Source organism: Carlito syrichta, unplaced genomic scaffold (genome assembly GCF_000164805.1).
Source record: "Carlito syrichta isolate Samal-C Ts95f unplaced genomic scaffold, Tarsius_syrichta-2.0.1 Scaffold311719, whole genome shotgun sequence".
Lineage (NCBI taxonomy): Eukaryota > Metazoa > Chordata > Mammalia > Primates > Tarsiidae > Carlito > Carlito syrichta.
Window position 1 is genome coordinate 436,895 of NW_007255815.1, and position 13,087 is coordinate 449,981.

Consider the following 13,087-nt stretch of genomic DNA (forward strand, 5'->3'; position numbering starts at 1 on the left):
CAAAGAATTTAAAAAGTCCTCCTCCAAGAGCCAACATTGTAAAATTTCAAAATCATAGGAAAAAAAGATTATTATAAAAGTTTCCAGACAGAAAAAAAAAAGCAAATCATTGACCAAGTGTTAGGAATCAGAATGCCAGGCTTTTCGATTGCAATATTAGAATCTTGAATACAGTGTAATAGGCTCTTAAAAATCCTGAGTGAAAATTAATTTCAAAATAGAGTTTTATACCCAGCCAAACTATTGAATAGATGCATATAATAACAGCATTTTCAGGCATATGAATAATTTTTAAAATGTGTTTTTCATGTACCTTTCCTTATGAAAGCTCCTTGGAGATTATATTTCAACCCAAAAAAAGGGAGTAAATTGAAAAACAGGATGACTTGTGACTCAGAAAGCAGTGAATGCTAAAGGAGCATGGTGAAGGCTTAACCCAAGTCAAAGATCAACCAGGTCCAACATAAGGCACCAAGAAGGATATATCCAGGAAAAACATTTATTAAAGGAACTTAAAATTTATCTGATGTGTTTGGTTATTTGAAAAAATATTATTGATGGGTGTTTGCCAGATATGTTTGAATACTTGGGGGAATAAAATCGGTTACCTAGAAAAATAAACTATTAAAATCTTGGCAATTAATTTCAGAAATAATAAGATAATGTATAAGAAAATTAATTTAAAGGAGGTAATGCTTGTCTCAGTAGTGAACACATTTTTCATTATAATGTAAATGAACTACTGATTAGTGATTTAACCAAAATTGTTATATGGGAGCACGAGATGGATATGTAGGGTAGGAAATATAAGAGACCTAAATTGGGCCGGGCTCGGTTGCTCAGCCTGTAATTCCAGCACTTTGGGAGGCCAAGGCGAGTGAATTGCCTGAGCCTGCAGGTTCAAGACCACCCCTGTCAACTTGGCAAGACCTCATCTCTACAATAAATAAAAAAATTAGCCAGGTGTGGTAGCGTGTGCCTGTCATTCCAGCTACTTGGAAGCCTGAGGTGGAAGGATTGCCGGAGGCCCAGCAGGTCAATGCTGGGGTGACCGTGAGTGTGCCACAGCACTCCAGCCTGGGCGACAGAGTGAGACTCCGACTCATAAAAAAAAATTGACCTAAATTGTTACCTTTCTTAACATAGAAAGTCTACAGATAATGCCTAATATTGAAAAATTCAAGAAATAGCAATATAAGTTTGCCCTTTAAACATATGAAGATAAACATCAGAAGAGTTGATAGTGTATGCCACTGAAGATTCAGTTTGAAAACAAGTGAGGGGTAAAGCATGAGCACTGTTCTTCCTTCTTATGAGCCATTTAGTATTATTTGACTTAAATTAGTTGTATTACTTTAACAAGAAAATTTAATCAGTAATAAAAATAAAGTTGCATATGTCCATGATAAAGAAAACCTTCCTGCAGTGTACAGGAATATAAGTGAACAGTGGTAAGTCTCCCTTTCTTCTTATCCTATCCATAGTACCATTCTCTTGAGGTAACCTCTTTTAACCGTTTCTACTTTTAGTTGTCCTGGCAGTTATAGTCATGACTTGAAGTATCTTTTGATAAGGTGTAAAGCTATCTGGACCTGCCTTTGCCCAGTTAGCCAAAAGATGACCGCATCAAACTGCATTGTGGATATGCAGGTTAATAGTGTACTTTGTGAGTAATGTGCAATTAGCCTATGACTGGTGTTGGTCTTTCATTCCTGAGCCACTGTATACAGCCAAGGAAGCAGCCCTGACCTAGTTGGGTGAGGCAGAGGGTTATCCTGCCAGTGTGAGCATGGCATTTCTGGCAGGAGATTTCTCTTTTAACTGTTGTACTTGGTGCCATGGCAGATTTTCCTGACTCAGGGAGTAAGTGTTGAGCCCTGGTCCAGCTGGTTAGATTATTTGTTGATTTTGATTATCTGCACCAATAAACTCTTTTGCTGGCACATATAATCAGAAGCAGGCAGTAATTTTCCATCTTCCTAGCAAAAATGCCTCTTACATTTTGAAATTACAATAGAAAAAATTTTATTAAGTTTTCACAAAAATACCACTTGATTGAGAAGGGAGAAATTTTATTGAATTAAATCAAGAACTTCTTTAAGGGTAGTCATATATTCTTAGGCAGGTGACTTTTTCTACTTATCGTTTTGTTATCCTTAAAAGATAGAGGAGCTGGGCTCAGTGGCTCACACCTATAATCCCAGCATTTTGGGAGGCCGAGGTGAGAGGATTTCTTGAGCCCATGAGGTTGAGAGCAGGCTGGGCAACATAGGCAAGACCTTGAATCTACAAAAAAAGAAAAAAATTAGCTGAGCATGGTGGTACCTGTAGTCCCACCTACTGGGGAGGCTGAGGTGGGAGGATTGCCTTTTCCCAGGAGGTCGAGGTTGCAGTGAGCTGTGATTACACCACTGCACACCAGGCTGGGTGATAAAGTGAGACCCTGACTTAAGAAAAAAAAAAAAAAGGGAAAAAAATCGGTAATCCTAATGATATTACCTGTCTTTTATTGAGCCCTTACTATGTGCTAGGCATTCTGCTAAGTATTCATCATCTAACTCAATCTTCACAATAGCCTTAGGAGTTAACTACAGTTATCATTTCCATTTGGGACTGAAGAAACCGTATAACAGTCCAGTGACTTATCTAAGGTCATAGAAAAGTACCAGAGCTGTGTGGAGCCCTGATTTGTGTTGACTCTTGGACCCATGCTCTTTTTGTTTTTTTGTTTTTTGTTTTTGAATCAGAGCCTCACTCTGTCACCCAGACTGGATTGCAGTGGCACGCTCACGGCTACCCCAGCGTCCACCTGCTGGGCTCAGGCCATCTTTCCGCCTCAGCCTTCCAAGTAACCAGAACTATAGGTGTGCGCTACCACACCTGGCTAATTTTTTGATATATTGTAGAGACAAGGTCTCACCAAGTTGCTCAGTCTGGTCTTGAACCCCTGGGCTCAGGCAGTCCTCTTGCCTCAGCCTCCCAAAGTGCTGGGATTATAGAACCCAGTCTCTTTACCTCTATGTTTGGACTGGCTTTCAATTCAACCTCTGACATCTTAATACATGAGAATAAGAAAACTGCTGATTTAAACTTGAAACTCAACTACCAGTGTAAAGCACATACATTACTATTGTTGCATAATGTTTGTAAAAATGTTTCTTTTCTTTCATGATAATTTGGAATTTTATACATTTTCGGTTTCTGGCATTCTTTTGTATTCTTTCAATTCAAAATTCTGGAATCATCTTTGGTCTTCTGATTCCTCTCCATTTATTTCTGTAAAATCACCATGTTCTCTTTATCCTTCTGTTTTAAGTCTCTCCACTCCTCATGTCTGGAATGCTGCAATTATCTTTTCATGATTTCCCTTCTGCCGTTCTTTGCCACCTTAAGTTGATTGCACACATTGATCCAGTTTTTTATAGCTCAGTTTCTCTTATATTGCATACCTATTTAAGCCACTAATGTCTGCCTATTGTGTATAAGAAAAATACAGCTTTGTTAATCTACAATTAGTTTCACATTGTGATCTAACCTATGAGTTTTTGTGCCCTTACTTCTTTCTCACTTTTCTTGCCCATATTAACATATTCCTCATCTGGCTACTGAGGCATGAATTTCCTTTACAGCTCAGTTGGTGTTTTTTATATGCTTGTATTTTGATAGTCTTTTTGTGTGTGTATCTCTTATTTACCAGATGAATTGTTAACTCCTGAGTGTAGAGATGAGAATTCTCTGAGTCTCTCATATTATTTGGTACAGTTTCTTGCATATAGCACTGTGTAAAAAAAATCAATGAATGCATTTTTGAAGTTTTAGATTCAACATATAATTCCAATTCTGTGCATCTTTACTTTTGTTACTTTTATAAATGTTGGCCAAGAAAAATTTAACAAACTTTTCTCTTATGTTTTTAACTCTTTAATCGTGTTTAAGTATGAGATTCGAAATATATCGGTATAAATTTAATTACTTAAAAAATTTAAAGGAATAAGTCAGTTTCATTTAGTATTTTAACTCTGAAAGACATAGAAAATCTACTCGGAATGATGGTAATAAATTCATTACTATATAGATTTTAAAAAATAAAAATATTTGAGAATGTGTGATAAGTTATTTTATTAATTGTTAGTAATGTATGGTTTTGTTGAGGATAAATTAAATATTTGTTCTGTTACGAATGCAAGAAAAATGTAAGTGAATTGTTTAATTTATCTTGCATGATGTGTTAAATATAGCTGGAGATTGTTCAGAATATTGAGTAATGACATGAGGAAATCTGAAATGTATTTAGGTACTAAGTTTAATGCACTCTAGTTAGACATAATTTTTTATAAAAGGAGATGGCATTTTTGTGTATCAAAATTGCTTCTTGCTTTCTGCTGATTTGAAAATGTTTCTGCCTTTTCTTTTTTTTTCTTGTTTAATAGTATAAATATCTTTTAAATGTTTATCTCTTATTTTCTTTTGCATAATTTTATAGATGTTCCATGATAAATCTTTCTATTTGGTATAGAAATTATTTAGAAATATGTTTTATATAAGGTATTTTTGCTTTGAAATATTTGAGTTTCAGTAAGATAAGGAAAAACTCATCCTGAATCAAAAGAATAAACTATTATGAATTTTATATACTTTAGATATTCATATTTATTAGTCTTAGGGTGCTTTTATTGCTTTTTTAAAATTTCAAATATAAATGGAATATTATTTTAGCTCAGAAATCTCATATACTCTTAATGCTTAAACGTTCTCATGCTGCATTTATTCCTGAATTATTTTTTTCCAAATAATATCGAACATTATAATGGTGGCATTTTTTTACATGCCACATTTTTCTAAAAGATCTCTTAAATTATTTTAATCTTTAATTTGGTTTTCAAAATATCCAAATGAAACCATAAATCTATCTTTCAGAATAAAAAGTCACATATTTGATGTAAATCACTGCATATGTCTGATTAAATCTCAAATAAAAATGTTACATTTTAAAGGTAGTGACATTTTAAAGTAAATATTACTTTTTAAAGGAAATGAGTCTTAGAATGGAAATGCAGTTATCCATTTTGACCACTCTCATGTAATCGTTTCATTTTTAAAAATTAGACTTCATTTTACAATTCAAAGAAACCGCACTAATATGCATTTTTGGATGTGCTAGTCCCTTTGTCATGAAATGGAAGCTAGCCTAAATTTTCTAATAATTTTTCATCACATTGAAATTCATGGCAAAAATAAAGATGAGCTAATTTTGAATTCAAGTGCATATATTTTATATGGATGCTTTTCCCCCCTTCTCTCTACCTAAGGAAATAGAGAAATTGAGAATAGAACTGAGTGAAAGCAAGCAGCACTTGGAACAGGAGCAGCAGAAGGCAGCCCGGGCCAGAGAGGAGTGCCTGAAACTAACAGAACTGCTGGGTGAATCCGAGCACCAACTGCACCTCACCAGGTACTCCCTAATCCCATTATGCGCCATAGCACCGATTTCATTCCACTGATTTTTGCCACAGGCTTCCAAACAGTTGTTAGAGTTAGTCTTAGTCATTCAATCCGCACACAGCTTTCAGGCATATTAAGAAAAGTGGAGATGTGGTAAGCAAAACACCCAGACATGTGAATGATAAGTGTGGCAGGGAATTACTGATATATTACAAAACCTTTCATCTACAATGCTCAAATATTTAGGTGATTCTCTATCAATATAAGCAAAATGACATATTTCTCCTACCACCACTACCTCTCCTGTTAATTCTGTGTCTAATAAAGATGTTGAACCGAAGAAACTGAGGAATTTATTTAGAAAAACAATAATGCTGGTGAAAGAGACAAAGTAAAGAAATAGAAGGATGCAAATTGAAATGGAACTGATACAAAATAAGGAATCTGTCTCCTAAGAAGGTGTAAAATTTAGAGATGAAATTGGTTGGCAGTGTTCATATTCAGATTATTATAATAACCAGGCTTACAGCATTGAAGCTTCAAATTATTTTGTTTCCATCATGAGATATTGTGATGTGATCATCATTGTCATAAACTTTAGTAAACATATAGCTCGCTCCTAAATTATAATAATACTCTTTAGGTTGTAAAGCATTGTGAATTTACTGTATTGAAAAATATACTCACAAACATAAATACACACACAGAGAAAAATTCAAATAGAAATAGTAGTTATTTCACTTTATCATATAAGTGGTTTCTTCTAACTTTAAGTTTTAGTACAATTTTTCAATTTTTAGATCAAGTCTTGGTTTTGTTCAGTTGTGAGAGAGAGCTTTGTCTAAATAAACACGTTAGTTTATGATATTCAGTTTGCTTTATAAATTAGAAAAACTTTAGTCTTCCAATCATAATAATATGTTGAATTAAAACTACGAAAGGGGACTGATCCCTTTTACATTAAATATGACAATGTAATTCTGAGCACGGTATGATAACAGATGGAGAAAAGCACCACTTGAACAGCCTGCATTTGTAGAAAAAAATATTCTAGAGGTTGGTGAACCTCTCAAAGTTTTGGGTTAGTGTTAAGATGCCTCTGGTTCTGTTAAAATTAAACTTTGTTAAAAACATTTTGTTATGATAATATTCCAAATGATTTGAACACCTTCCCTTTTAAATAAAAGAAAAACAGGAAAGTAAGGAGGAGAGAGAGATAAAGGAAAGAAAGAAAAGAAATCATTTATATGTGTATGTTATCTGGGGAAAAATCCCAATAGATGAAACACTTTTATAAGAAAAAATTACTTAATACTTCAGAATAATAGCTGTTCTTTTAATGCCCAAAGTATTGCCATTGTAGAGCTGAGAATGTAATGTTAACATAGTTAACATGTGGTTATTGAGTCTTAAGAGTTTCAGAATTTAGCTTCATCATGGTAACGTTAATAGTTTTTCTTTTCTGTCAGACTTCTATTCAGAACCAACCATTTGTGTGCTAAGCACTACTAAACCACTGAAATAGGACAGTTTTTAATGTCTCAGTGTGACTGAGCTTCAGTAAATAAATATTAATGCTGGTTTTGCCCCTTTTGCCATTTTGTCTTATTCAGAGAGTTAATTTCTGAAGTCAAAGTCCGTAGAGAGTTTTCCTGCGCGGTATCAATTTGTACTGTTTGACAAGATCAATTTCTTGCAAGTAGAGCATATTAAGATGCAGCAACTGCTGAGAATGGACGAGTGGTAACTAATTCCTTTGTTCTTAAGGAAAACGGTTTTGCTTAGTTGCATAGAAGGCTTTTTTTGTTGAGCTTTATTTACACCAATTCTACAAAAATTTGAACCTGGTTTTACAGAAAATAAAACTTAATTACCTATTTTCTAACTGCATACTCTTTTGTAAGCCTTTTGTGATTAGTCTATGTTCATGTTTATAAAATCCACATTCATAGGTTTAAAGATAACTATTAGAAATGCAAGGAACTCTGTCTATCTCTTTTGCACTAAAAATGTGACTTGGTTTTGGGTTATTTCTGATCTATAGTACTTTTTTTTTTTAAGAGTTGGCCACCCCTTACCATTCTTTATTGATTCAGTACACACAGGTGTGTGACTGAGAAATGCTGTGCCTTTCTTTTTCAGTGTAGACCAGCTGAAATACATAACTCCCACACAGATAACACCTCACCAAACAGTCTCAACTTAAACATTTCAAATGGCATATTCTAAACAAAGTTTAAAATTGAATATGGAAACCATGTTATAAAGTAATGATGAAATAAGGATTCAGATCTTTAGGGGCAAAATTATTTTTAAATTGGAGTAGATATCTGTAGATCAGTCTGAAAGAAAAACAATCTAGCACATTTTGGGTGTTCTCCTTATTGGATTTAAATTGAAATTAAAAATGGAAAATAGAAATTCAGCATTTATTAAAGAACCCAACTACTGAGTATAACATTCACTTAGTCAACAAATATTTATTGAACACTAATATCTTTTAAGTACTTTGCTTGGCCCTAGACATAGAAAGAAAAAATGAAACTCAGTTTCTACCATTAGGTTGCTCACACTCTACTAAAGAATCCAGATCTGTATTTGGAATTATAATAAAGCATGACAGTGGTGCCATGATAGAAGTAAAGTTTGCCACAGGAGCACTTAGGAAGGAGAATTTGCTTATTCTGCACTGGAGGTGAAGGTGATAGGGAAAGCTGAGAGTGAAAAGGGGTAGTGAAAAGATGATGAAGAGATGCTTGGCAGCAAACTTGATTGAGTTAATGAGTAGAAGTTCTCAAAGTAGAAAAAGGTGGGTTAGGTACACCAGGTGGAGCAACCAATATATGCAAAGACATAAAGAGGAGACAAAACATGAACTGTACAATCAGCTGAGGTATTTGGTCAGAGATCAGACTTGGAAAAGGGAGTGGGATCAGAGAAAGAGTCTTGGGCCATACTCTGGAGTTTTGGCCATTCTGAAGGTAATGGGTTATTCTTGATGCATTTTAAGCAGGGCTGTCAACATGATTGATTTTTTGGGTTGAGATCCTGACTCAGATAGCAGTGTGGAGAGTGAATTTCGAGAGTTGGTATAGGGCAGAGTCAGTAACCACAGCCCAAGGTCCAAATCTGGCCCATCATCTGTTTTTGTATGACCCATGAGCTAAGAATAATTTTTATATTTTTCAGTGGTTGAAAAAAAGGGAAAACGATATTTTGTGACACATAAATATTATGTTTATAAATAAAGTTTTATTGGACACAGCCACAATTATCCTTTATGTAGTACCTACCACACTAGAGTTGAATATGGTTCTTAGAGCCTAAAATCCATACTACTTGGCTCTTCACAGAAAAAGCTTCCCAACCCCTCAGTTAGGAGGCTGTTTAGTTCAAGGAAGAAATCAAGAGAGCTTGAACTATGACAGATTCAAATGTGTATTTAAAGAAGGTAGTTGAAAGGCATTGTAAAAAAAATGGATGGGTTGAAGAAGAGATGATTGATAGGGACCCCAATTCGAATATAAGCGCCATAGTCCAGGAGGAGAGAGTAGAGGAGGATAGTCCTGGGCTATCCCAGTCTTGGCTGACCCAGTAAAATGAAAAGGAAGTAGCATCTTCAAGAGGCATTTGAATAAAAGAGTACAGAATTAAGGGTGACTCTAAGGTTTCTAGTCCAAGTTGACTAATTATCTGTGAAGCCAACGGGAACTTAAAAGAGGTGGCAGAGGAAAATAATACATTTTATTTTGGAAGTCCAGCAGAGATGTCTAGTGTAGGTTTGGTGTGAGGAGAATGGTCATGACTAGGGACTTTGATCTGGATGCTTTACATAAAGGCATTAGTTGTAGCCAAGGCAGTGGGTAAAAGCACATAGGGAGGACCATTTTTTTTTTTAATTATTAAATTTTATTTTATTATAGAGATGTGGGGTACAAGTAAGGATTAACTACACAAATAGACTGCATACAGGTGAAGTGTGGGCCTCCAACTGGCCCTCAGAGAGGGCCATATTTTTAAAAAACTATAGAAGAAGAGCCACCAGTTGAGGAGACTGAAATGGGGCCTTCGGGGATGTAAGAATAAAGAATGATTCAGAGGGCTTTGGTGAAGTAACAATACCATATGCTTTTCTTAGTGGTGCTCCCAAGGCATTTTAGGATTGAGGAAACCTGAGTAATAGTACCTGCTTCATGCATTCACTATCTTTGCAACTTTCAACAAATTACTTAACTCTTTGAGCCTGCTTGACTACCTGTAAAATTATAAGTTTCCTTCTAGCTCTGATAGTGAGTGATTCTAACAATGATTTAAGACAACGTATTAAGTTCCTATTTCTAGCTGTTAGGCATTTACATTGCTTGGATGGTCTTTTGTTCAAGATGTTTCCTTAGTTTGAACTGCAGAGATTTTGTTGAAATAACCCTCAGACCCACGAGGTAAGTTTATCATAACTTAGGCCCTGCTGATCTAACACAATTGTGAAATTATCTATTAACACACTTCCAATATTTTTTCTAACCATTGCCCAGTATTCATAAGCCACTGCCTTGACTTTGTCACCCTGCTCTCAAATCTTCCATGGTGCACAGTGACTATTAGAGAAGGTCCAAATCACTCAGCATGGCATTTAAGGTCATCCCGATAGGCTTTATTTAACCTTCCTGTCTTATTTCATCCCTACATGTCCTCTCGCATGTGAATTTACAGCCAAATGTAGGCACACAAGACTCCCCTGCAGAATTGTCTCTCCTTTTGCTGTTCTCCTTACCTAGTATAACCCCCTTTGACCTTCCCTAGCCTTAATAATCTTACCTTCTTGTCAAGGTCTCCCTGAAATCCTGATATTTTCAACTGTAGCCCTCACTAATGATTCCTTCAGAAGGGAGCATTTCTTCCTCTGAATCCTTCCCACTTTGAGCTGATGGCATTTCAGTAAATGAATTACTCAAAGGAAGAACAAGCAAAATCTGAGAAAAATGAATTAAATGCTGTTTTCCTCTTCTGGAATGTATTATTCTTCAAGTGGGAGGAGAGGTATTAATATTATATTTCTCAGAGCTCCTAGTTCAGCACTTTGCAGACTTGTTGAAGCTCAACAAATCATTAATAAAGAAATGGTTAAAATATTGCAAATTTATAAATGTTCTTTCAAAACCTAGTACTACTATATAAATAAATATATTTATCTTCTCACATTTATCAGATTAAAAATATGTGAGGGAAATAAGGCTACATTTTTTGATTGGGAAGTTTACTTGTCCATGTGATATTATATTAAGATGTTGTAATGATTTTCTTTTTCTTTTTAACTTTGTATTCACATATATGTAAATACAGCAGAGTCAAATGACAATTCTAACAATTAAAATAGGTTTAGTTCAGTGCATCTGGCTTCTCACTTAAATATACTCACTTAAAAACCCCAACCACACATGCAATTCTAAACTACAGATCCCCACAACTAAGAGATGACAGTGCAAGTCAGACATGGGGGTGCATGCCTGTGGTTCCAGCTACTCCAGGAAACTGAAGCAGAAGGATCTCTTGAGCTGGGAAGTTCGAGGCCAGCCTAGGCAACATAGCAAGACTCTACTACCTCTCTCCACCCAACTACCCCCTGTCCCCCTACCCCCTACCTCCCTGCCCCAAAAAAGTTGACGGTATTTGAAACCAGTCCCTATTAAGCATGGTCATTAAGCATACAAGGCTGCTTTCTTCCAGTTATTACTATCAGTATTATTCAAACAGCTTATTCCTTTTTCATAACAAACTTTCAAATACATTTTTAAATGTTCATTTATGTGCTCATTCTACATGGAGCATTTTCTGTTGCAAGACATTGTGCTAGGGATGGCGGTAAATAGAAAGATAAAAGAACTCCACCTTCTGTCCTTTAGAAACTCATAGGGCAGTGGGGAAGAAAAGAAAGTACACGAATAGTTGGTAAGATAAAAAAGATCCCGAAAGGTGGTTCTAGAAAAGTATTAAAGCAACAGAGGGACAGATGACTTCTTACTGATCTCGGTATGACTTGGATATAGGAAAATGGGAATGAAGGGTATTCCAGACAGAGGACTCAATGGCATTTGGGAAATACACATGTATACCTGAGAGTAAGTTATATACAGTACACACAACTGTTAACAGGCATCTAAAAGTATCAGTCTTGGAAGTCAAGAATATATTCATCTTAGTATCTGCCTTGTACAGTACTGCATGTAATAGTTTTTTTTTTAAGTTTGTTTCCATATAGGTGTGCACAATAGTTTTTTATAAAATAACAGAGGTAGTAGCTAACAGCAGAAGCTAAGATTTACTGAGCCCCTACTTTGTTCCAGGAACTGAGCTGAGTGCTTTTCATTTAGTCCCTGCAATAGCTCTATGAGATATAGACCCTTATTTTCTGTTTTACAACTGAGGCATCTAAGGCACAGAGAAGTAAAATGAGTCATCTAAGGTCATGCAGCTGATATGTTATAGAAGCAGGTTTTGAACCCCAGTAATTTGCCTGCAAAGCTTATACCCTTATCCATTAGGCTGTAATTCTGTGAAACAAATTACTAGTGGGGGTGGATTAGTGTGGATTAATGCAATTGTTCCCAGAAAGACAACTTAGAAAATTAGTAACATGAATTTATGATAGAAATAAGTTTTAACTGCTCCTTTGTGCACTGATATAAATATGTGTTGGTGAATTTTGGCTTCAGCTTTTCCTAGGAAACATAATTTCCTTTGGCCCATCATTTGCTTTAGTCATTTAAACATAAAATACGGTTGTCATTCTTCTTTACTTCCCCACTTAATTTTCACTCAAGAAGAAAAAGAGAATTTTATTTAGAAAAGTAGAAATTTCTTCACATATGTATTTTTTACATGCCCAAATATCTTTAAAGGGTTGCAGGATTTAAACCCGTCTCATAAGACTACTATTTACACACACATGGGCAGGTAAATGTATACTCACTAAAGCAACCTTTTCTGAATGTTTATGTGACTGTTATTAACTACTTTCTGAGGCAGTCTTGCCCATATCTTTTTTCCATGTATTGAAACATTCTTCCAAATCCTGTATCTTTTTTCTCATATCTGGTCTGCAGCAGAACTACTGCAGGAAGCCTTCTTTTGTTTACTTTCTAGATAATTTAAAATTCAAATTGTCCTAAATACAAAAGCAGACAGACTTGCCATTAAAGTTGCAAACTCCAGCTTATATTAACATGGCCACCTTTAAAATTCTTATTTCTCCTTTAACCTTAATGTGTTTTCAGTGTTCAGAGCACGAATGTAAGTGAGAGTCTATAAAATAGGCATTATGCTAAGACTTACTTTTGTGATCCAACTGGGAAGATCTGACCTGTGACCTAGAGAGCTAGTGAGAAAAGGTACAACAGAGGAGTTGCCCTATTATCCTATTATGATGGACAGATTACTTTGGGAGAAGCGATTAAGACTGCCTTTCCAGGGCATTCAATTTCCACATAATAACTAGTACAAATACTTTCTTGAATTTAATTGTTCTACCTTTCTGATTACTGTATGAGTTAGGACTTTTTGGTTGAATTAACAGAAACTCATAAAGGAGGAATCGATTCGTTGCTATTATTATCATTATTATTATTAGATAGGCTCTCACTCTCTAGCC

The 13,087-nt window shown here is 35.2% G+C and overlaps 1 protein-coding gene across 1 annotated transcript in view; it reads left to right on the forward strand.

Annotated features, from left to right (window-relative positions):
• The window catches only part of SDCCAG8 (serologically defined colon cancer antigen 8), a 236,607-nt gene that overhangs the window by 104,698 nt on the left and 118,822 nt on the right, over positions 1-13,087 (forward strand). Inside the window, exon 13 of the mRNA XM_008068997.2 lies at positions 5,310-5,452. Coding sequence (XP_008067188.1) covers positions 5,310-5,452 — 143 coding nt within the window. The remainder of the gene's footprint in view (positions 1-5,309; positions 5,453-13,087) is intronic.